General features: G+C 41.2%; 1 protein-coding gene across 2 annotated transcripts in view; it reads right to left on the bottom strand.

The window, feature by feature from the left end:
- Positions 1 to 25,918, bottom strand: part of fto (FTO alpha-ketoglutarate dependent dioxygenase) — a 113,037-nt gene that overhangs the window by 50,907 nt on the left and 36,212 nt on the right. For both annotated transcript variants that reach the window (XM_085363839.1, XM_085363910.1), the window contains exon 8: positions 9,860 to 9,984. In XM_085363839.1, coding sequence (XP_085219965.1) covers positions 9,860 to 9,984 — 125 coding nt within the window. The remainder of the gene's footprint in view (positions 1 to 9,859; positions 9,985 to 25,918) is intronic.

The raw sequence follows: 25,918 nt of genomic DNA, 5'->3' as shown, positions 1-25,918 counted from the left end.
TGACTGGACAAATTTGCTATCTTTCAAATCACTTCTATATTTCTTAGCTTGATATTTTAAAACTTTTTCATTTGACATCTTTTACCCCTTACAACTCCTTTGATAACCAAATTAATACATGTATGTCTGACATCTTTTTGTTACAGGTACCACTGAGAGTCAGGGCTCTGAAGCATTTAATAAAGATTCCCGTAATTTAACACAGATTTTTTTTGAATTGAGTATTTTTTTCTTCACATGTAAAAACATGTGCTGGGCTCTTGCTTAACTCATAAGAGAAACTGAAAACTGAGGAGAAGTTGTTTCCCTATAAGAAGGATGGCCTTATGGGTAAATGGTGTGACGTCAGTTCAGCATTGTGGTACATGAGGGTGTGTTTAGCACAAGAAGTGCCATTAACAGTTTTGATCCACAGATATAGCTTGCCTATATTTCACTCTGTTCTCTGTTTGAAACCTAAAAAACAAGTAAGTGTAGGCCTCATCTGTGCACAGTTACACAGTTGTTCTGCCTATTCCAAATAAATGCATATGGTATAAAAAAAAGAAGTAAAAAATATGTGACAGGCCATAGATGATGTAGTTAAGGGCCAAGTTTGATTTCATTCATACCATCTCTAATATGTGTTGACGTACTTGCATCTCATTCATTTCTGTTTTGCACTTAAAGACTATGTAACATATAAATACCACATACCCTTGAGCAAATATGCTCCAACTAGCATTAAGAAAAGCAGTCCCATCTGCAGCAGGGGTTGCCATACATGTCAAACGTAAAGCAGGGAAACTCGAGCCTCTGTTGAAACATCCGGTGCAGGCTGCTGTAAAATAAATGATGCTGTTAGCTGCAGTCTCGCAGGTGAAATGTGCTGCTGCTACAATTATTCTAATGCCAGCATGCCAGAATGCTAGTGCTACCAAATGCTGCTGTCAACCCAGGGGTTTAATTAGTTTGGCACGTGTGCCACTTATAATCACCTGCCATTACCAGTTCTGGCTGCATCTGCTTACACGTCTGTCAGTGGCGTGCAGGCTGTATATGTGTGTGTATAGGTCTGTGGCTGGGTTCATAAGGATATATTTTGGCAACAGAAAACAGGCCTGAACGGTTGCTGTACTTGTACGGGCTCTCTATAATGTCTATATTTTAATATACAGACATAAGGAGGAGACAGATAACTAAAAAATACAGGAGTCCTTTCTTTCAAGTGTATATTAAAAGGCTTTCTAGAGTATCTGTCAACTACAGCGAGGACAATTTTATTAGTGGTACAGACTTGTCAGTAGGCCATCTGTACACATACATTGTGAAAACAGAAGGGAGCAAGGCTTGGTAGTGTCAAACTGCATTGTGAATAGAGCTACACCTCAGGCTGAATACATCACATTGTGATTTCATGAGAGCTGGAAGAGGAGGAAGAAGAAAAAAACTTCAGGGCAGCGAGTGAATCTCGACCCAAAACAGGAGAAATGGAAGTTAAAAGTGAATCGTTCACTCCCCCTGGCGTAGCAGTGGCTACCTCTAGGGCTGGAGGAGGAGGAGGAGGAACAGGAGGAGAAGAGGAGCCCTGTGGCTCCCACAGTCATGTGACTACTGAGCACAGTATCTGAAGGATGGACCCCAGGCTGTGTACTTAACAGCTCATGAGTGTGTGCGTGAATGTGTATACACATGGTTTCACACATTTGTGTGTAATGTATGTCTTTGTGCAGCAGAGCACATACACAGATTCCCACTGACTCAGTTCTTGAGAATCACCTATGCCTGCTACAATACAATAGCTCTAACTATCCCTATTATTTTCAGAAAGTTCCCATTTAGCACTAAACCAAGGCTTTAATATTGTGCCCCCTCAAAAACATCTGTTGGGGACTTGTGTGGCTACACTAATTACAAATATCTCCAGTAATCCGCAGCTGATAAGAGAGCCATTACTCCACAAGACATTTATCACTATGGGATTGATGACCCATTTCAGAAGCTGCCTTTGTACAGGGAAGTGAAATCGCTGATATCCCTTTTATCCAACATCACTGCTGAAGCCTTCCATTCGTCAGGAGGCAAGCTAGTTAGAATTGTAATTAACAGCTATGGACTTTGGCCCTAATAGAATTTTTGCAGGAAACTGCAGATTGACATAGGCGGGGATGGAGGGGATTGTACAGTGTTTTTCTTTTCTTTTCTTACTAATTGCCACTTTGAGACGCTGTCTGTCGAGAGAGAGGCGCTCTATGCTGCGTAAAGAAAGCGTCAAAGCAGCACAGCTTCCCATTTTCCAGAAGCATGATTTATGTACACTTGTAGATATGTAAGCACGATTTATGTACACGTGTAGATACGTAAGCACGTGCATTTAGCCATGTGCTTTCACAAATACACAAACACAATTACATAGGTCAAACACAAAATGCACATCTCTAATCGAATTCACAAGTTACAGGTTTATTCTGAATCTTTTCATTCAAGCATGCATAGTGGCTTGCACACCCACCCACCTAGACATGCAAAAAAGTGGAGCAGCAGATGATCACAGTAGGTAAGGACTAAAGGTCTGGCCACCTGCCGGCCACGTCCCGTCTTTGTAGCAGTAATGAACACAGACAGCTTGGGGACGGCCCTCCTAGCTTGTCCCCCCTTCTAGCCTCCCTGCTTCAGGGCAAAGCTGGGGGCCCTGGGGTGACAGAAACGCCAGAGATGTTCCACTCACTGACAGGTAGGTCCTACCTGGCCAACCTGCTGTACACATTTGCCACGCAACACACACACAAACACAGGGACAAAGACGTGCATGCATTAGTGCCATATATATATATGTGCACGTTGTAACTGCTCACACGTGGTAATGTTCCTATGCATATGCACAAACTGAAGAACACACCAACACACATACACACACACACACACACACAAGCTGACCCGGTGTAATTCCTCCAGCACACGGCTAGTGACAGGAGCAGCTGCGGCCGCTACGGCAGACAGATGAAATTTTCATAACTATCTCCTCCAACTTCCATCCTCACCTTCAGGATAATTTATGACCTGCCTGCCAGCCTTGAAGAGACAATATGCTTGCTATGAAATGAAGTGTTCCAGCAGTGTAGGTTATAATTAACAGAGAAGGGGAGAAAGATGTGTGTATAAGGAGTGGGAGGGCTGGAGGGCTCCCCAGGTGGGGTGGTTATGGTAGATGGGATCAGGGAAAAAGGGAAAGGATGGAGCATGTGGCGTGCACACATGTAAAATCTACATATGTGTGTATTTAAATACCGCATACATTGCTGCAGTTAGCTCTGTGACTCCAGCATTAAACAGCAGCACAAAAGTAATTAACCTCCCAAAAAAAAGTGCCTGTAATAAACAAAATCCAAAACACAATGAAATCTTAGAAGCATCTGTTAAACAGATTGCCTCTGTGTTAAATGAGGCCTCCACATCCCATTATTCTTTATCATGGTTCCCAGTGGTACAGTTTCAACTAACATATTGATTTAAATAAAACTGGTTCGTACAGAGGGCCAAATAAGCACCTTCACAGTACTCAAAAACAAACTCGATTTAGAGCAGATACACAGTAAAAACTGTGATTTCTGTGAGCACAACTTCCATCTTCTCATAACGTTATGTTCTCAATGTTTGTTTCACATGCATGCCACACATCCTCACCCAATCATGCTCTATCAGCTCTATGGGATGTTGGGTTTGACCAGAAAGAATGTCCTGGTTTTCCTGACTACCAGTAAAACAGGCCCAAAACTACCCCACCCCTTACCACACTGTCTATTCCAAACACAAATCTTGTTTCCATATTAAAAAGGCAGCTTTTAATGGGCAGCTGTCTGTGCAACAAGTGTGTTTAAATGGCTGTGGGACTTTTAATGACATTTTCAACTCTCTCTTTCCCGCTTTCTATGCCGCATTTCTTTGCCAAGTTCTTACTGTGAAAGGCATAATTATGAAAATACTGTTTTCATTTGTGAATCAAGTCAAGGATAAGCAGAGGAATTTAACAAAAGAGAGTATGAGTGCGATACTGACTGCTGCTGATGTGAGCCTTCTGTTCCCACAGCAAACCACAGAATGAGTGAAAGCATGTACCTTAACAACTAATTACTAACTCGCATGAGAAACAGGCAGCATAGAGATAAGTGCATATTTACATGGGTAAAATTTGTTTATGCCGTAAGTAGAAGGTAAATAAATACAATCACCTGTCATCTCGTTCAAAACAAATTAATGCAAGAATAAGGCATACTCTGATGTACTTTCTAGCCTGGGAGCAAACTAAGATGGGAGGACGATTACTACGGAAACAGCAGCTGTGAGGTTCTGCTGAGGTCAGGACATGTCATGCATAACTGACTGATTGCTTAACAGGGGTGGGTGCATGAGAGAAGAACTCATAATTTACAATCAAGCGCACACAAACACACACCTCACAAACACCCAGGCCGCAGACAATCTCGCTGCACGAACGTAACTGGTCTAAGGGACCACACAGACATGTTTTAGATAAAGACAGACAAATTAGATGACAGAGTCTTAGGCAAACCACTGCGCTTGCGCTAATTACAGGCTGGCCGGCGATAAAAGAGGCAGATGACATGTCCTTATTTGTTTTCTCCCTCAGTGCCCAGAATAAAGTAAACACAGCGATGTAGATGACGGCAAAAGTAGGTGGTACAAAGAAAAAGGCACACAGACAAAGGTACAGAACACGGCTGCGGGTTGGGAGTTCAGCCCACCACACACACAGGTGTTTACCCACCACTGCAGGAGAGAAACCCTTAGGGTAAGGAGATACAAGTATGCACCCAGCAAAACTACTGGCTTGTAACACGTGCCAAGGAAAACAAACTGGGCCAGCCCTGTCTGTTCTGTTTGCAAAACAGGACCACTGTTGTGAGAGTGATGAAGATGTAAATGTGGGGCTGTTGTCTGGGAGATCTGATTAACCTGTCACCTCGAGTTGCAACTTACATCACGCAGGCACAGTTGACAACATGCCCGGATTGACCTGCCCCAAACCAGACCACTGGTTTAATGCCAGTACAAACATCACCACCGCACCGCTAATTAAACCTATTTATTTAAGATCTGATGCCACCTTCTCTGCACTGCACCCTACAATCTCTGTTTTCCAAAATCATGCACATCATAGACATGTGGCTGTGAAGTCAAATGAAAAAGTCATGTAATGACAAATTTTTTAGAACAATAACACATGGACACATGGCAGATTTGATAGATTGATGGGAACTTGTGTCTGTAAACACTTGAGTGAGTTATCTATGTCATGAGCAATCCCAGTGTGGTGCCACCACTTCTAAAACTTTTAGTAGACCTGTTTGTCTTTATCATGGACACGAGACTGACAATCTTTCCAACTCCCATCTGGTACAGAGGGACCTCCATTGTCTCCGAGCTCCCTCTCTCGCCCCAGCACGGGAATCAGGGCGGGGTCTGTCAGAGACAACACAAAAGAAATGTCACCACTCTGAAAATGAAGTGCCAGCCGAGGAAGGTCTCTCTCCTTTCTCTGTCACTATGCATCTCTACAGGGGTGCAACTGGTAGCTGACAAGACTGTTGGGGTCATCCCTGGCTGGGCACAGCTTCAACTTCAGCTCTCTAGCCCCTGCTGGCCCTGAGTGACCCGTGGGTTTGATGACAGACTGGACCTTTTGTGTAGAAGCGGCCTGTCCAGGTGAGGACAACAGTGGATGACAATGGCAGGAAACATAAAGCCGATAGAGGCTGGGAGACAACCCTACGGGGTCATGGGTCAAACTGGACAGCTGAGTGATGAGTGCAGCTGTGAACACGTGGACCTCCTTCTCTGCCCTTTTAACTCTGCTTGCCATGTCAGCTGATGTTTCCTTTGTCTTAGGATAAAGACCTCACTAACTTTCAGCACACTGGAGAAAAGTAGTAAACACGGACAACAGATGTATTACGCCACAAATTCTGATTGTACAGCTATGACAATGACATCCAGCCCAACCTGTACAGTGTTATAAGCTCCTTTTCAAGAGGTCACTAGAATACAATTACAACAGGACACTTGTCAAAAATTATTTTTAAACTGTGAATTAGTTTATTTTTGAACTAAGGTAGAAACTAAATATAAAGAATGTTACTAAACATACAAGAAACTAGATATTATCTAACTTTAACATAAAAAAATCTATTGTTTAAAAGAGAGAAAACCTAGTTGTACGCATTTATTTATGTAGTCCATTATCACAGCAAGCTTTGCAGTGTAAGATAGTGTATGTCCGTCATTGCTTATTCTCATTTGGTATGAATCCAAAATGCTGCTAATTTGCAGCAGTTTCAAGGATTCAGTAACAAATTTGTTCAGTCTTTGTTGTCCTCCATTCTATAATCCGAGGAGAACAGCAACTGTAGCATAAATAAAGAGGCCTATTTTAAACCTTGTAATGTATTACCACCCCAGTGCCTCCAAACTACACCCTGTTCACACATCCTGAGCTGTCCAACTGTTTCCAGTGCCAAAGGTCAATGACTGCCTACTCTCCTACTGGCCCACACTCAGAGATGGGAAGACAGGGTTGCCAAGTCAGGCACAAACCCTGCTTTGGATCATAAACACCTCCGTCTGTCTACCCTCCTCTTTTCTACTCCACAGAGGTGAGTTAGGTTTTCACTCTGTTAATCTTTCACTTCAGGCCTTCTCGCTTTTACATTGGCCCACTGGAGAACATAGAAGGGGAATGAAAGAGGGGTAGTAAAGGATAAGAATGGATAAAAGAGCAGGAAGAAAAAGCCATAGAGAGGGCCAGATGGGCACCTTCACAGTCCATTTATCAAACCCAATGTGGCCCTCCCCTCCCCTCCCTACTGCTCTCATGTCCTAAACCCCCATGTAATTCTGTAATGATTTTCATTATCATATAATGACCTTACAAAGCCTACAGCAGTTTGCATGGTCAGTACAAAACTCGCAGCTGTTCCCTTCAGTATTTGCTTGCTGGCTGTGACAAAGCTTTTTGTTGTTGTTGTTGTTATTTTTTCTAATGCCCAGAGCAGTGACCTCTAGGTTTTGCAAGGTCAGCATGAGGTCACCTCATCCAGGATATTCAACAGTAGCCACACTGTAAGCACACAGACTGAAGACAGCGTCTAAAAATGCATAATGAGCATTGACAGCAAGATAAAACAAAACAATTCTCTAAATATACTGCAGAAGACTGCAGGCTGAAGAATTTTCTGTGTATGTACTTCCAGTGTGGATCCTTCATTACCTTTGTTAAACCAAAAACCTTCCTGGTGCCACTGGGATGTGCCATTTTCTATCCTAATGGAGCTGCTCCCTAGAGGTTGCGTCTTGCTCTTCAATCTGCACTTCCTGTGTGGCATACTGAACTGCTCTGCTGCGGCACAGTCACCCACCCATATAATAATCCATCTATTTCCAGGGTACTCACGGGGCATTTACCAAAGGGACATGGAGGGCAGCATCTATCAAAGAATTCACCATGTGCATCAGGAAAACCCAGTTACCAGAAAAGCTCATAAGAATAAAAAAGCTCTCATAACTTCGTTGGCTCAGAGTGAATGAATGGACTGCTTCCACTAGCACGGTGAGAGCAGGCATCACTCACTCTGAGTGCCTATAAGTCAATGGTGAAGAACCACTGGTCACCGGCTCCAATTCCTCTTTCTTTCCTTCTTGCTTGTACTAAAAATGGCTCGCAGGCAGACAATGGCAGCTGGTAGGCCGAAGTTCCACAGCAAAGAATGCTACTTTAACTGGTGTTTTAGAAACAAAAGTCAGTGAGAAACTTAATCAATCAGCGCTGCTTGTTTATGTTTATGGGCCTCTAGCAAAAGTCATCAATCATGCTTTTTTTTTTGTTCCTTTTTCCATTATATTTTTGCAAGTATTATATGCTGAATGGAAACCATGGAAACAAACGGCAGTGTTATGATGAAAGCTTGCCTGTTGAATATTGTGTGGAAACTTAATTAGAACGCTAAATATAAAAAAGCAACAAAATGAATCAGCAAATTAATTTTAGTCCTATTTTAGTGAATGCTTTTATGAAAATAAATGATGGTTTGAATACATCTGACTGGAGTGCACTACAATTCCCTCACTCTGCGTCTTCTGTAATAAAGTGCTTCTTTAATTCAAAATAACGACTTTGCCTCTTAGTAGTATGCATGAAGAAATTAAAACTTTTTCATGCTCAACAAAGTCGAACAATCCCTGACCCTCATCAAATTGCTTATCAGTACCAGTACTTCCCACTTAACATTGCGCATAGCTATGTGTTTAGTTTTGTGAAAATGCTATCTGTTGACAGCCACTTGACAGCATGACCCCTGGCTTTTCTGTAAGAGAGGGTGGTGTAGTTTAGGGATAGACATAGAATGTGTGTAAGGGGAAGAAGAGGTATCAGGAGCAGCTGGAGTTCAAACATATTGTGTGGGACATGTGCCTTCCACCAAAACTAATCTAATCAGTCTTTCACTGCTGATAGAGTAAACGTCTGTCTGCTCTGCCGGCAAGGGCTGAGCATTTCCTGTCCCAGCCAGTGATGCTGGTTGTCAGCATCTTAGGGTGGGCTGAGCAAAATGTAGGGTCAGACATTGTTAGCTGGTGGTAACATCACATTGTGGGTGGTGCGGGAGAACTGCGATGGTAGGGGACAGTTCTGATGTTCACTTGAGGGTGGGGGTGGCGAGATGGTTTCTAGCTTTCAGCACATGCCGCTGGAATGCACTATCAGAGCAGGCCCTACATCAGAGTTGTGAGGCACTGGGCGTTGACACAGCAAAGCAAGGTGTGTGGAAACAGCCTGTTTACAAGACTCATCTGGATGGGACAAATCTAAGGGTCAACTAGAGGGGACAATGCAAAACATAGAACAGAAGAATAGAGTGCCTTAGAAATATGAGGGCGTAAGCACAACAGGAATTTAACATGAAGTTTTCAAAAGAAAATGGATTTGTAGCCTTTGAATTATCTTCCTGCCGCTTTGCTTTCACTAAGGTTTAGTGAAATGTCTATTCTCACATATGGGTTCTTGTCCGCATGTAACTCTGAGGTCAAAACTATTGAAAGAGACAATAAAGAGTATAGCAAATGTGAATGTAGTGGTCATGTGTATATGTAGTGTTTGTATGTGTCCGTGTATGTGCTGGCGGAGAGAGTAAATGGCTAAAACTAACAGCTAAAACAACACTGGTGCATGTGTGAGGCCCTTCTTTATCTGAATGGATAACCGACGTTCTAACCCCTGTGCTCTCCTTCTTTATCTGGAGGGAAGGAAGTGATTGGGCCTATCCAAGACACATGTGTCATTGTGATAACTGCGATAACCGCCAGGCCCGAGGACCTCAAACCAACACCAACCACACCATTGCATATCTCTGGAATTCACACCGATTCACTGAAAATGAATGATCAATGCACATTGAAGCAATGTAGGCCTGATGTGTCACCTTTTGCAACTCGTTTTTATTTTGTTTGATGATGTGATCACAGTTAATAAATCTCTTAACTGAGAACTAGATATTGACACATTTTACTACTGCAACAACACTACACGAGCTATAATAATAGCTCTGGGTTTGCAAGTGAAATGAGGTGAAATGAGATATTATCTTTGCTTTCTGCCTTGGTTTGTGTAATCTTGAGGAAATCACAGCAACATGCATGCATTACTTATATTTGATCAAATCAGTTTAGAAAATTAATAAACGTTATTATTGGAGTGTGATGGCATTTCCATTTAAAATAGGGACTCATAACTGATAGACTACATATCAACAGATGTTTGTTTTTTTTGAAGATCAATGGAAGTAACAAAGTTGGTGGTATATTGTGTTACCTGTCTCTCCATGTCTGTCTTTGCTGGTGTCTGTCTGTCAAAGCAGACAGCAGGATCTCTGCCATCTCCCTCCTTCCTTCTTCTGCTTGGTCTTCCTCCTCCACTGCAGCCAGGAAAAGCATAGTCTGGATAAAAAAACAGCAGCAGAAGTGGAAATAGGCGGTTCAAAATAGAACTGAATGGAAATATGTGAAATACCAGTAGAAATGGGAAAACTTCAGTAGAAAGTGGACAGGTAGAGAAGCACCATTAAAAAGTGCTTTAAATAACAGTGGTTGTTTAAACCCCACTACAGTGATTTACTCTATTAAATTCTACCCTAAATACTAAACAGAAAACTTGCAAAATTGGGTAGAAAGACCTGAAGTGAATCCTGGCGTGCTTGTGCTTCTATCCTTAGTTTAGAAATTGCACAGCTCTGAGCCAAGACTCAATTATACCATCCCTAGGATGACAGCATGCAGTAAGTCTAGTATAAAGTCAGTTTCACATCAGAGGATGGGCAAATTACACCCAATATTAGAGTGTGAGTCAATTAATCACGTCCTGCACAGCACAGTGTAATGTGTGAGTATCCCCCTGTTGAACATGAATTACAGGCTGGCTTAAAGTGTGACGTGGCACATCAGTGATAATCGGAGACATCCCTGCAAACCTTCGCCTCCAAGTCCTCCGCAGCCTCTAAGCTGGTTGAGAAGGAGTCAAATGAAAAAGGATCTGGCAGCCCAAATTAAATGCAGTGCTGTCAGCCACACTCAAATCCCTCTTTCCCCTCACCGTCTCCCTCTTCTTCTCTACCCTTCACAGACTCTCTCCCTCTCTGAATATCCTTAAATGTCTCCCCCCTCCTTTGCCAAGCCTCTGAGAAGTGATGGATCTGTAACTCTGACTGACTCTGACGCCTTGTTAAGAACAGTCTCTTCCTGTCACATCCACCAGTCAAGCACGTTCATTTCTTCCCATTAACAGTCACTCGCTTCCCCAGTCATCCAACCTTCTTTTCAAAAAACCCACTATGTAAGGGAACCTTCATTTCTTCCCCTCACCCTGTTTTTTAATCCCTTTCTGACAATACACCTGTCTGTCTTAATTCATGTGAAGATACGTTTGATTGTCTCTCTGTGTGTGCGTTTCCAAAGGAGAGCAGTAATATGCTTACTTTCTCTACAGCACACAGGACAGGTGTCAAAACATGTGGTGGTGTGTGACTGATTATACCTGACTCAGAGGAGACACCAAAGATTAAGGTGACCAGGAGGAGGCAGGGCCGGCTGTACTCCCTATGGAAACTGTGCCTTTCAGTTTGGATCAAACCCTGTCCTCCTGGGATGAGTGACAGGCTAAGAAAGTGCCAGAAAGTGTATTCAGACTGTATCACCATCTCAGCTGGTAGACATCACATTGCCATGCTGACCGTGTAGCACAACGCTGAAGAGAAGTGATTCACAGTTGATCTGAAACTTGCTCTAAGGTGCTTCTAAGCTTGCTTCAACTCTTCCCAAAGCTGACTTTGGATCAAAATGAATAACAGGGAAAGACTGCACATCCATCCTTTTCTGCTTCCAACTGCCAGGGGTTGGAGCTTTCATAGGGCCACAGGCAGGGTACACCCTGGACAAGTCCAGCCTATCGTAGACACATTATTTTCAAAATGCTAAATTATGTTGCATACACTTTACTCAAGTGAATCTTTGTTTTTTTCACCCAACTCAATAATTCCACTAAACACTACCTAAACAACCTCTGCTTTTGTTGGGGTGTGTATATATTTATGAGTGTGTATCGAAAGCTTCTATTTGTTCTCTACAAATTTTTGTGAGTACAGTGTAGATTTTTGTGAGTAGAGGTGTCCCTCTTATAATTTAAATCTGTGTTAGCAAGTCTCTTCCCCACAAAAATCGGTGAATGTCTGTTTGCACGGATAACTTTGTGCATGTATGATCTAGTGTTTAGAAGACCCAGTGCTGAGAGAGGCCTTCAGGTTTAGCCCCAGGCTGATCCCCGGGCCATGTAGACACCCTGCTGGTTGTTTACTGGTCAAGCCCAACCTCAGTCAGACTCAGCCAGATCACAGTCCTTTATCTCTGGGTCTGTGTTAGGACTAATCAGCCCCCTCTTTTCTTGTATTTACCCTTCGATGACAGTAGCTGTCCTCAGTCTACACCTCTCTCAACCTGACGCTGACCACAGATGTCCCCCTGACCCAGGCCACATTACAAGGTGAATGAGAGGACAAGACGTTCCTTGGTACTCTTTTCATTGGTCCCCAGACCCCATATTCAACCCTGTCTATTTTACTAAAGTTAGGGATAAACATTTCCGGGCCTGTGCAGAGGTGGGGAAGATAAACAAACATGCAGCCAAGCTGAGGTGATATTTTGGTTAGTGGAGAGCTAGAGTGATGATAGTGTTCCAAGCGAAGGCTGGCTGGAGGGCAGCCTGGGGCAGCTCACTAACACCTCGAGCCAGGACTGTATCTTAACACCAACAAGCAGCTGTCTAGTCTATCACATAAGGGCATGTCACTCATTCAACATAGAATAATACAATAGGAAGATTGTTGCTGCACATAGAGCAATATGATTTAGATCCTTTATAATGCAACAGAGGAGCTGTGAGTGGTCACATAAGAGCTAAGAAGCTGAAAGGCAAGAAGGTTAAAAAAAAAAAAAAGATGCATGCACAACTGAAAGTTTGCACTCCATAAACCAGACCTACTAGCTGACCACCAGAGTGTCAGAGAAACTCTTAACACCCAATGAAAATGCCTTAGCTGACTTTATCCCAGGACTTTCCGGGTACTCCAAGTACTCTTAAGCTCACTGGCACTCTCTTTTAGGGAACCTTTCATGTCTGCAGGCCACAAATGCTTCAATTCCAAAATGAGCTCCCTTATTAACTTGTTTAAAAGACAGAGGTGAATTCTAGACGAGAACACCATCTAGATGATGACTAGATACCTAAAATAGGAAGGAGGTAAACAAACTCACAAGTAACACTAAACATTCCAGAAATTTGGCTGGTGGCTGGTGTTAATTTGCCACAATAGTGCCTCCCAGCCTAACTGCACCTCTGTCATACTGGCAACCTCCCCATAGGTCTCCTTGCCACTAGCATGTGTAACAGCCCAGCAAAAAGCCAGCAGACTCCCCAGTGTTTCTGTTTGCCAACATCTCACTGTGCCCATATGGAGGCAAGAATGGAGATAACTAGTAATCCTACTGGTTGTGACTGTTAAGCCATCACTGTGGACTTTAAACAAGATCCGGTCTCTATTACATAGTATTTCTATCATTTCAAAGGGTTTTTTATTGAGTGACTCATATTTGAATACTCCATGTGAAAATTAGGAAAATAATGAAAAAATAAAGGCGGTGCGGTCTGGGTTTGAATCCAACACCTGGCTGGTGGAGTTTGCATGTTCCTACTGTTGGTATTCCGGGTTCTCTCCGGGTACAAGATTAGGCTAGGTTATTGTCAATTCTAAATTGGCCATAGGTATTAATAACACTAAATTTGATAAAAGGAAGAGTATGGCTGGGTGAAAAAAATTTATATTTTTGTTGATAATTAACAGAAAGTGGTGGAACTCTTGCAAAGCTAAATGTTTCTGTTCAACAGGACAATGAGTCAGAGGTCTGCTAGTTTGAATTCTGAAAACGACTGACTTACAAGTGATAATAGTGCCGAGAGAATATACTTGAGAAACATACTAATATTGTATAAATGACAAAGATCTACCTTTTCAGACACACACAACAACAAGAAAGTTTAAAGTCAAAATTCATAATATAAATGTTGCTATATGCCAACATTTCTCCTTCTCGCGGCTGTATGTTACGTGTTCTCTTCTGTTCTCTCTCATTTGTCTTCTTTCAGATATTGTCCCCTTCCCTTGTTCATAAAAAGGTGTTTCTTTTTTTATTGTCAGTTTCTCTTGCAAGCACTCACATCACTTTGACGCAAGTTATTTTAAAAAATGCATTAACATCAACGGCTCACACAAGCACACACACACACACGCACACACAAAACCACACACTTCCTTTTCTCTCAGCTGTTTAATTTTTACTGTCCCCTTCCCACACCAAATCCAGCATAGCACTCCCGTTGCATGGTTAACACATTAGCAAATATATCAGGTTTTAAGACTTAACCCTTTTCTCCACATCTCCAGACACTCCATGGACTTTTGTGACAGTTTAAGTTCAGCTGCTCTGACACCTGATTTCATAGGCCCTAGCAATGAGAGTATGACAGACCCTTAGCTGCTTTCATCTCCCTCCTTACTCTAATACAAGAAACCAATATCACTTTGACCGCTGGTGGAAAAAGGCATTGAGCACCTTGCTCACAGGAATGGATAGTTTCTGGTCTCAGATGTAAACAACTGGGGAGCTGTGATCCTGGTAGGGCTCGCTCCAGTCTGGACAAGGGATCTGTGTATGTTTGCTGCATGCCACCAGCGAGTTACTTTGCACTGGAGGGGACTCTGCACCGGTGGAAAAATTATATTAGCCAAGGAAGAAATAAGCCCAGACCACATTCACTTTCCTGTGACATCACATTCAAAGTCATAAAAACTGTGTGTGTGCGTTAGTATGTGTGTGTATGTTTTTTTTTCCTTGCTTTGTGCCTACCATCACACGATTACAGATGGCTCAAAATTGAGGCATACCTGAAATGAAATTTACTCAGTTTCCATTACATAAGATTGGTTGATAGGGTGTGTGTGTGTGTGTGTGTGTGTGTGTGTGTGTGTGTGTGTGTGTGTGTGTGTGTGTGTGTGTGTGTGTTCGTGCGCGCTTGTGTGAGAGTGAGAGAGAAGAATGAAGGGTGTCAACACTGTTGATCGGGGTTGCTAGTGAATAAAATGAGAAATGCTTTATGAAAATGTTCACTCAAGAAAAATTTAAGGAAATCTTTATTTTGTATATTTATGTCTTTAAATCATCTGAGCAACGGTTAACAGTTTATACAATTGAAACATTCACACTGGCGGATTTCAAGGCTTTAAATTTACTCCCAATAAATTATTTTAAATCCTTTTGCAGACCTATAACAATAAAAAGACTGATATATTGCACCTTTTGTTTTCTATACAGTACACATTATGACTACTGCAATTTATTTTCTATGCCAAGATCTCTAAAACATTCAATTGAAACCTTAACAAGATTTATTTTTTTGATAAAACAAGATATTTCCCGCTTTGTGTGTGTGTTCTCGCAATCTCCGTGGTGACAGAAACCTAGGCCTTTCTGCCAGATTGACCTTTGCAAGGTCGCAGCTACCATCAATTATAGCAGCCAGTAAAATGGGGTTTGCTACACACAGCAGATTATATGGAGTGTAAAACATTAGAAAAATGTGTCTGAAACATCAGAGTAGCATGTCTGAAGTGACAAAGGGTGAGTGGGAATAGAGACAGTCCCAAAAAGGGAAGACCCCTGACAAGTGGTTTTGTTTGAAGGCATTGTGACACAGTCAAGTGGGCAGGGATGCTTTCTATGGGCCCACGGCAGTCCATCTTATGGACAGAATACAAGCAGGATGGAAGGACATATGCTTTGCACAGGGTCAAATGAAGCAGAACTCTCGGGCTTTTGTGGTGATCTCTTTTGGTGGTAAGAAGAAAAGCAAATCTGTTGTCAAGTTGTAGCCCAATGGGCCCACAAATATCACATAAAAATTCACCGGCCTGTTTTTTTGGGGGTTTTTTTGCAAGGCTTTTGTCTTTGACCCATGGTAAGGAGTGTCCGTCCAGTTGGCCTTAATGGCTAAACCACATAGTTCTTAGTCTGAATGAGCTCTCCAGCACACTGTGGCAGGGGCTACACACGCACTTGTGAAAACGGCACACCGGCCTGGCTAGAACGCATAATCCATCCATCACAAGAAAGCTTTGAGAGGCGCTTTGACTAATTCAGGACAATGAAGACAGAGCTGGACAGAGATATTTGCGATGAGCGTGACACTCAAGCACCTTCTGTTCTGTTGAAACCCCCTTTCTCTCTTTCAGTATATGAAAGCTGAGTCTAGATTCTAGCTAGATAGCAGATTGTGATCGGCACCTCACTCTCCTGCCAGTAAAAAGCTTTTTGCTGACTGGGGCCAAAGCCAGCCTTTCTAAGCCCTGAAGTAACAGCGTTACACACAGCACCATACTTCAAGTCTTCAAAAATGCTAAACCAATAAAAAGGATTTCCATCCATCTAAACATGCTCACATAGAAGAATTTTGTTTGAGAGGGAGGATATGCCTGCAGGGGCTGAAATGTTCTGCTAACAAAGTTTTGATTGAGTAAGAGAAGTCTGAACACTAGTGATTCTTCAGTTTCTGAATCTGCCTGACAGGGCTTCTTATATGTCCAGTCTGACATCAAATTTGAATTACTGGTAGATGTACAGTGAAACAATGACTGTATCTTAAGTAGAACAGATTAAGATCTGCAAAATTATAGGCCATAAAATACAATTTAAGTGTTAGGTCTGTATAGTATCAGCCATGAAGGAAAGTTAGTTTTACACATGCCAGTTTTGTTTTTTGTTTTTCAACGTAATGGGTAATCAATAAATTCACTTTTGCATCACTGTCTGTAAATAACCTGTCTGTCTGTATTCTGCTTCATTCATATACACAAGAGTGGTACTGCACATGCCTTACACAATTCTATACATACCACATGGCGATACAGTAATCGTAAATGCCAAACACATAGCGCAGCGACATATAAGTAGATTATGGACTTGCATACTCTATAAGATTCTGTCTACTTCAAGCTGGCAGGGAAGTCAAAGACACCGTTGGAGCGTTTACATTCAACAATTTATGTTCAATAAAGCACCTATGCTCTTAAAAACTGTGGACTACACTGATATCATCTAATTAAGTAAAGGGAATTAAAAATGCACCTATCGTGTTCCTAATTATTGCCATGAATCGCAAATCTATTTTACATTGTATTCAGATATCAAAAGGCAGTCAAGTTCAAACTTCTTTTTTATGACATTTGTGTTTGCTTTTTGGTTGTATTTTTGGTTTAATCTTTCAACAAAGTGGCCCTCGCTGATCAGCGGCCAACCATTATTGCACATGTTGTGTGTTGAACCTTTTGATCAGCCCCAGAGGACTTTTTTAAAACAATCTGTTCTTTCAAATGCATTGCCATCAACTGGCAGCAGTGAAAAGGGAAAAAAAAAATAAAATACAGACTGGATCTAATATGTGTTTTTTCTGATTATCGCTATGGTCATTTATAGCTAAAGAAGTCATTTTAAAACTGCCAAACTTCTACAATGTTTAAATTGCGCTATTATTTTTCGTTTTGGAAAATGAATATGCAAAAATTACTTCTAATATGCATTTAAAAAAAATACATTCTAAACATGCTTAATTTTCTTTTTTTGCATATTTAGTATATCTTCCCTCCCATTGTGTTATGCGTGTATGTGTGATTACTCCTCACCCAGGGAGGCTGATTAGAGTGGCTAAAGGGTGTTTATGAGACAGTTAGCCGGGAGGAGATGCCACCCTGCCGCTCTCACCCAAATAAAAGAGCCATTTATTACATCCAACATGACCCTCTCATTACACACAAATAGGAATTAATGAGTGCTATATCGGGCACTCCCAGCAGAGCGAGGCAGGGCCCACTAAAGGACTAGCTTTAATTACACTGTCCTACATCTCACCCATTTAACACCACCCATCAGATCACTCTATCTGCACTGCAAGGGTAGCAGGTAGCAGGGTGGAAGATTAGTGTTACCTAAGAGGACGGCCAATGAATGTAAAACAGGATCTATAGTTAAATCACATTTTAAAAAAAGCTACCTGTTACCACCAGTACACTTTTAGGCTGTTTAATACAAAAACACAGATCTCAGGTTTTCTCTACTAGGATATCCTCTTCATACTGAACATGGCAGTTTTGAAAGGTGCACAGTAAAGCACTTCCCAAAATGCTCCCAGGACTTACGTGGCCTTTTCCAGTTTCCAGCATCAGCTTTTCATTTCTCTGATTTACTTTAACTCACAGATCCTGATACCAACTTCACTGTTTACCTTTATAACTTTCTTCCTCAGATATCAGGAAAAGTCACAACCACCCTGTCTTATTTTTCCCCCTTGTTCCACTTCCCTAAACCACCTCCATCTTCACTCCCCCCCCCCAAAAAAAAATTATACAATTATCATCCACAATCTTTTCCCATCTTTTCTCCTTTTCTTTGCGTTTCTTCAAGCGAATCAGGCAATTTTACAGCGTCTTCCCACCAGAATCATATCATTCTCTCCACCCTCTCCACACATATTGTTTTTAAACAGGACTGTGTATTTTAAAACCCAGATTGCTGCTCCAAACATGATGGCTGCTCCAGTGATTTTGAAGAATTAGCGAGGTACCAAGGTATTAAATACTTGTTATTTTCCTGTAGTAGTTGCGCACTTAAACAAAGGAAGTGATCATGGATTAAATTTCCACCACCTCTGATCCTTTACATTTAAGCTTGCTTTGGAGATGAAAAAAAAAACTGTTATCTGAAACTTTTTAAATTTATTGCATGAACAGCGTATATCAGCTTAATTCCGTAGTTTTTGACCCCGCTTTTGTGTCATAATAACAAATAACAGACTGCTATGTCATAACCTAAAGACTTTAGTTTCCATTTTTGTTCTTAGTTAGGGTCTTAGGGGATTTTTTTTCCATTGTTCACATTGAGGATCCATAGTTGGGGTGGGCCGTTTTCATTTTCATTAATTGGTTTCATTTATTGTTTCACAATGTGTGGGCGATATAAAGCCCCCCGAGACTCTGATTAGAGACTGTACAAATAAATGTGAAATGAATTTGAGCTGACGTGTAGATAAACAATAATGATATCAACCACATGACCTGATGAGGATCTAGATTCAGATTTAAATGATTTTATTAAAAGTGTGTGCACAAAGTTCAGAGTATGAGAACTCTATTTTTGTTCTCTGCGGCTTACAGAGCTCGGCGCCACATTGCAATATGCATACTGCTATTTCTGAGTGCAGCGAAGATTGTACAAGCTGTCTTCATATATTCAATATTCAAAAAGATTAATATTTTCCTAAAACGACATAAATTGAACAATTTTTTTTCTTTGCTTTTTACAAATCAGAGTGTTTTCTTGTGTTTGTGCCAATATCTTTTACTAAACCATTTTGACATGATTGCCTGCAAGAGTAAACAATTACACCTGGATCAAAGTGCAATAATTTTATGTCAGGTGCTAGTTAGTAGTGATGTCTATAACAGATTGGGGGTTTCAGTGAGATGCCCTGAAATCTCTTTCATCTTTTTAAACTTTCTTTCCCATCAAGGCACTTTTCAACAAATACTCAGTCCCTCGCTGCATCTCTCCCTCGCCCTCTCTCTCGCTCTGTTGGTATGACACATGAAGCTGGGCCCTGCAGCCAACCCCAGCGTCCGCACAGAATGCGATTAAGCTGAGCAGTGATTAATCTGGGCTGCCCCATAATTCCTCTTTACCACTTTAATGGATGTTATCTCCCCTCCTCTGAAGGCTTATCTTGCTGATCAGGGCCAAGGATGAAGAGAGGAAGAGGAGGGGGTGGCTATGAGTAGAAGGAGAGAAATCAAACCAAATCCATACAGAGGTAAGTAAATGAATAAGAAAGTAAATAAATAAGTAAATAAATAAATGTGGGGATTGAGGGAGCTGCTAAGCGGATAAGGCAGATCAGTCTCTGTAAAGTGCTCATTTGTTTTCTAAGAAGACGAGACAAGCCGCCTTCAGAGCCCACTGATACAGTAAAAACACTGTCAACACCACAATTCACAGACAAACAAAAATAAATTATCCAAACTGCTGTCAATAAAACTCTCCATCCCCGCATTGTAAAGATGGGGCGTGCACAATACTGTTGCTGACAGTCAACGGTACAATGACCAAAAAAAAAAAGCCATTGTTTCATGTGCAGCTTCCACATTGTCACGTACAAGTCCTTGTAATAAATTCCAATTTTAGTCATCCACATTCCTGAAGCAAGTTTACTCAGGTCAGCTTTATGAAGGAAAAGGCAACACCTCTTCCCACCTCAAGAAGACTACAATGAGCTATCTATATCCTATTTTGGGGAAATAATTATGCATATAAATGAGGACTCATAATCACTTTAAACTGGAATTCATCAAACAGTGAGCTGCATTCAGATTTGGTTCGCTGTCACACACTAATATGTTGTGAAACACTATGAACTTTGACAACAAGATTGCAGCTCCATGCAGACATTTTACCACACCTGTGTGTTTGCCACTTTTATTCTTCTACATAACATTAAAAAAATATCTGAATATTGCATTACATAATAGCAACTTTGAAATATATTCAGGAATAAAAAATGAAAAACTGTAGCAATAGTCGCCATTTCGGATATCACCACAAAGCTTTTTAAAAACTTTTCTAAATGGACACCGGCGTATTTTTAAGTATGTGTGTATATCAATGCCTGTCCTAGTGTTTTTTGTCCTTCAGTGTCTGTGTTCAAGTATATAAATGCGAGTGTATGAGCCTAGCAAAAGACTGACAAGGTTAAACCTGTTCAAAGCTCTTTTTTTCCCCGCTTCGGCTTACAGCGATGCTGCAGCGAGATTCTGTCATAGACAAACCTCTGTGGGATTCCATTCAATACTACTGTACATCTTTAGGTACAAAGCTGCGGGCTGCATTGGCTCCAGGTAACATAAACGCTCCCTTCAAGCCACCGCGTATCTGCCCATGAAAATTCTCTAAAGGGGTTTAAGCATTTACGCAGAAACACTATCAGGCACTGCCGAAAATTCAGCTTACCCTGTTGAATAGGGACTTCAAAGAGAATTGCAAAATACCTTTCCACCGCTACATTTCTCCCCACTCTTTTTCCTCACTCTCTCCATGTGTGTCTTCCTGCTTCTTTTCATTTTATATTTCCAAACACAAGCTGCTGCATGATGTAAAATGTATTATCAGCCATATATTTCCTCTTTAAATGAATAATAACAATAATCTCTGAGTAATTTCTTTTTTATACAGCTCCATTTTAAATAGGGCAAAGCAAGCAAGCTTATATACAGCTGCAGGTAAACAACGCCAAGCAATTATGAACGTGTGGATTAGGCCTCTACTCTATGTTGTGCGATAAGGAGAAACAGCTGCTACTATCCAGGTAACAGCACATATTGACTGTCAATGAAGGATAAACTACTGTGCAGCTGCACATTTACTTCCTTCGCACACACTGCGGCCACACTGCACCCCCCACACACACAGACACGCGGACAGAAACATACAAATAAATCTGAAGCCATACACGCAGACACACATTTCGCACACGCACTATCTGTGCGTAAGAACCGCACAGAATTGAATATAATAAAAGTATAAGCCTATTTACGTAGTGTGGAGCTTTAAATGCAAAACAATATGATGCATAAACCCAGTGTGATTTAATGTAAGAGATAATAAATGGCTTCATAATGAGCAATAAAAATGGTCTTTAAGCAGTTTACTGCTTAGTTCACACTTATAATTAATCTGGGTTCCATGTGTGCATATAAAGTGGATATAAAACTCTGCCTAACTGTGCAAGTTAAGCGGCAAGCAAAAGAGAAAAATTACTGCTGGTAAACATCTGCAACGTGATTCAGCTTTAGCCCCTAGCTTTTTAAAATATACTGCCTTTTTCTCTCACCTGGACCAGCACGGCAAGTTCTCCAAATAATGCATTACAAAAAAATTGCTCCCTAAAATTATTTACGGCGTAACGCACAACAGAAACCATAACATTTATAATGTTTTACAAAGCCATCAAATAAGTGGAGAGGGGATTAATTGCCCCGGGCCGACCTTAAAATAATTATTTTGAGCGGTGCAACTCTAAACTCCAATGAAATTGATACACTTTGATAATTAGATTCTTGGCACTGACCCGCTGAAGTCAATAAAGGTTATTAAGGCCAATTGCTGTCTAAACGCATTACGGGCAGAGTAAACTGTCCGTCGGAGGCCCCTGCTACTTCAGCGCCAATATGATAATCCATTCTCCGTCCTGGGGGTTTCTTCCCTAGTGCCTGTGTCTCCACTCTGCCATACAAAACCAGATTGGATTCGCTTAACCTTTCCAGGACTTTGATCAAATGAGCTCACACAGCAATAACATTTACATTGACCCCTCCACTCTTGCTCCCCCCACACGCACACACACTACCAGCAGTTTTTTTTTCTACCTCCCCCTCTCCCGCATCCCTCATTCTCCAACCCCTCCTCAGCACGTTTGCTCAATAACCTAATCAGCTACTGATGGCGACCAGGCCAGGTTCTGTATGATTGCAGTGCAGCCCTCCTCGGCTGCCCAGATTGTTTCCAAAGACTGCTATTACAGTGAGGGGAGAAAAAGAAATGGTCGCCAAGCGCATCTCGGCTCATAAGCATACACATGCATGCAAAAGCCAGCCTCCATTATAAATCAAAGAAAGCAAATTTTGTGACACAGGGAGGGAAAAAAAGAGAGAGTGTGTGTGTGTGTGTGTATATTTTATATATATATATATATATATATATATATATATATATATATATATATATATATATATGGACGTACTGTATGTGTGTGACCAAACCATTGAAAAACAGGGACTGACAGGCTGGGTGAACGGTGTAGAGGAAGACATGGCCCCGATACCACTTCCTGTTTTGTACATCTTGAAGTATACAAATGTATTCAACTGAATGGATCCCGTTTATTATGAAAGCAGATTAATTTCCTTGATATGTGTTGAAAAGATTTCCATCTACAAGGCTCGTTCTTCTGTCAAATGAGGGAGAAAGTGTGAGAAAGAGAGAAATACAGCAAGGTAGCGGGAGCGAGAGAGAACAAGAGAAAGAAAGAAAGGGAGAGAGAGAGAGAGAGAGAGAGAGAGAGAAGACTGAGTGCATTGAAATCTCTTTGCATCCGGTGGCTTTTGAAGTTGTGAGATGAGCAGCCACAGAAGTCAGGAAAGTGACAAATTAGGGAAAAAGCTGTACTGTGCAAGCAGAGCTGCTAAATCAATTAAAGTCATGCCGAGTGCATACATTAACATCAATGGCTCACACATACACGCAAACACACACACACACACGCACACAGGACAGGGAAAAAAGATATGCTCGTGGGCTCGCTGTCGCTTCTCCCCCACAGTGAAAAGGGAAAAGATAAAAAAATACCACACCGGTATTTAAAATATTCTGCATAAAGCCAAGACTCTCTGTCTATTGTCACTCAGATGGAAGCTATTCATTGTTGCTAGTTTAAGGAAATGTCACTATTGTATGATAGCCATGATAGCAGAGTCCTGGGGGAACAGAAGGCTGCGAGCCAGGTCTAAACGGACTTCGGCACCCTGGATCACAGGGGAATGTAAAACCTTTGAGTTAATGCCCTTCTTCCATGCTGCCGAAACAACCTTTTACCCTACGTACAGCCACACCTTCCAACATACACACATAATATAGTTTTGCAGTTCATTCACATAGGCATGCTAGAAGAGGCGGATTCTTTGTTTCTATCAAGGAACCACGTGAATTCATGAGGCACCAAAAAGAGTGGACTTGTTTTGTTTCGGGTCTTTATTTATTTATTTATGTATTTTATCAGAATGTCATTCAAATGGAAGGATGAGCATTTGCATGACAACAGGCTGAGGAGCAGAGAGGGAGCCCCAGGGAGAGACAGTATCCATAAACAGGAGCTAGTCACCCCATATTGCAATATTCTTCATACAGACTAACAAACACATACATAGCCCAGCGCATCCCACGACAGTGTGTGCTAAATATGACAATAAAGAGGGGAAGGCTGGCTGTTTGTATTGCTGTTTTAGCAGGATAAAACAATGCGCTGCTTTATTGCTCAGCACAGTGTATAAAACAATACAGTGTCATTTTATAAACCCTATTTAAAGAGACATATATTTGCTATTCTAAAACACCCATGGTAATATCAAATTTGACAAAAATAATCCTGTATTAATATATACTCTGCAGGCAAGAGAAAAATCTAAGTAAATACATGGTAAACAGCGTCTGCACACAGTAGGTCACTTGTATTTCACTAAATTATACTATACTGTCAATTGCCAGCTTCAAAGTGTAAAATATATGCAATAAAGAAATGTGAGGGGAACCCACATAATTTAAATAACTCAAAGTAATTTAGAGAAATGTGTTTTAATCTAACGGCAGAAAAGCCACAGCTTTCAAAACCACCGAAAGGAAAATCTATAAGTCACATCTATAAAGTGCTTTTCATCAGCATATCAGAGGTCGATGCATGTATTTAAATATTGCTGGCAAGAGCAATAATGTTGTCCTTCATCACGATAGTGAATCATTACCTTTATGCATTCACTAGTGTATCATTTTTTGCACGGGTTCAATATGCATTCCTGCAGAAGACATACTTGCTTTTGTGTGATGTGACACTGTGATTAATTCAATTTGGTGCCAAAGTATTTAATCTGTAAAATTAATGTTCTAATAAACTCATGTTGATGTAATTTGTGATATTTAAAATACCCATGCATTTATTGTTACACATGTATTATTACCTTATTTTAATTATTGCATTTTGTTGATTTAGCTTTTTATATTTTTCTAAAAACAACTGGTTTACTTTTTTTTCCCCCCCGAATTGCATAAGATCTGACATTAAGTTCCAACGACATGGCGGAAATCCATATTTGGTCACACATATTTTTTTCTAAAATGCATAGTGGACATGGTTCACTTGCCCATTAGAGAGACATGGAGACAGAGGAACAGAGAGGGAGAAAGACCTCACATTTCACTGATGCCCTTTTCTAAACACAGGTCCAAATCACACACTTCATCTGGGCACGGAGGTAAAGCTCTAGATGAGTTTAGCCCCTGTCTACTAACACCCCCACCCACTCTCTGCCAGGCTGTTCAACTGTGTGAGAGAGAGGAGGAAAGAGAGACTATGACTAGAGCTGAGCAGCAGCGGCACTGTTCTCCTCCAGCTCCAGTCTTTATCCCCGCCTGAGCATTAGATGTGATTACTGCTCAGCGCTCGACACTGACAGAGACAGAGAGCTCCCAGAGACAGCAGGAGTGGGTGAGAGACATAAAGAGACAGAGAGCGAGGGAGAGCACAGAGGAAAAGAGGAGCACAGCTCTCTCGTTCCCTGCGATGCTGCTACAGTGATACAAGAGTGCCCCCTGCTGCTTCTGGTGTCTGGGTGTTAAACACACACACACACACACATACATACATGTGCACGCACTCTTTGAAATCCAGCTACGAGAGTGGGACTGCATAGAACTTGTGGGGGTATACCAAAAGCGAGACCAAGCATATGACTGTGTGGCTTTCCGCGCTGTGTGTCTACAGTGTGAGTATGTCTGCGGCACACAGAGAATTTACAGAACAGAGCTGTGACTAAGGTGACTTAATTATGAGTCTGACATTACTAAGTGATTCCTTTACAGTGGTGTCTAACTAATAGCTACGCACCCACGTTCCGCTCCCATAAAAATTCTGTGAGGCTACGATTAAACACTTGACACATCCTTAATAGTGTGGCGTGGTAAGAAGATAGACAATATACCATGTAATTTTAAACACACCCTCTCTGGTGAGGGGTATTATTGGACAGCAGATCACTTGTGTAGTTTGTGTAAGAAGCACAAGTAGAGGCGTGTTGAGCATTTAGTTGAAAGACTTATTTTGTGTGACAGCCTTACTACACTAGCAAAGAAACTCTTCATATTTTGGATAAATGCTCTCATTTTTATGTATTCCTATATTTTGAGGGTATTACCTATAAAGCAATAGTAGTAGTGTTTTAATATACATTATAACATATTTTTAATATAAGGAAAATACTTAAACTAAACCTACTAACTGTTTTCATCTATGTCCCAGAAAAGAAATATCATGTGTAAAACCTAGAAAGCTAAACTCGCACAAAAAGATTTTATGGTAAACAGCCTACAAACTTAAATTTAGATAGATTTTATTTAACCATCA

Source organism: Diplotaxodon limnothrissa, linkage group LG1 (genome assembly GCF_057381915.1).
Source record: "Diplotaxodon limnothrissa isolate DT_005_m linkage group LG1, D_limnothrissa_male_GT1.1, whole genome shotgun sequence".
NCBI lineage: Eukaryota > Metazoa > Chordata > Actinopteri > Cichliformes > Cichlidae > Diplotaxodon > Diplotaxodon limnothrissa.
Note: the sequence above shows the minus strand (reverse complement) of the source record. Positions and strands in the feature narration are given on the sequence as shown.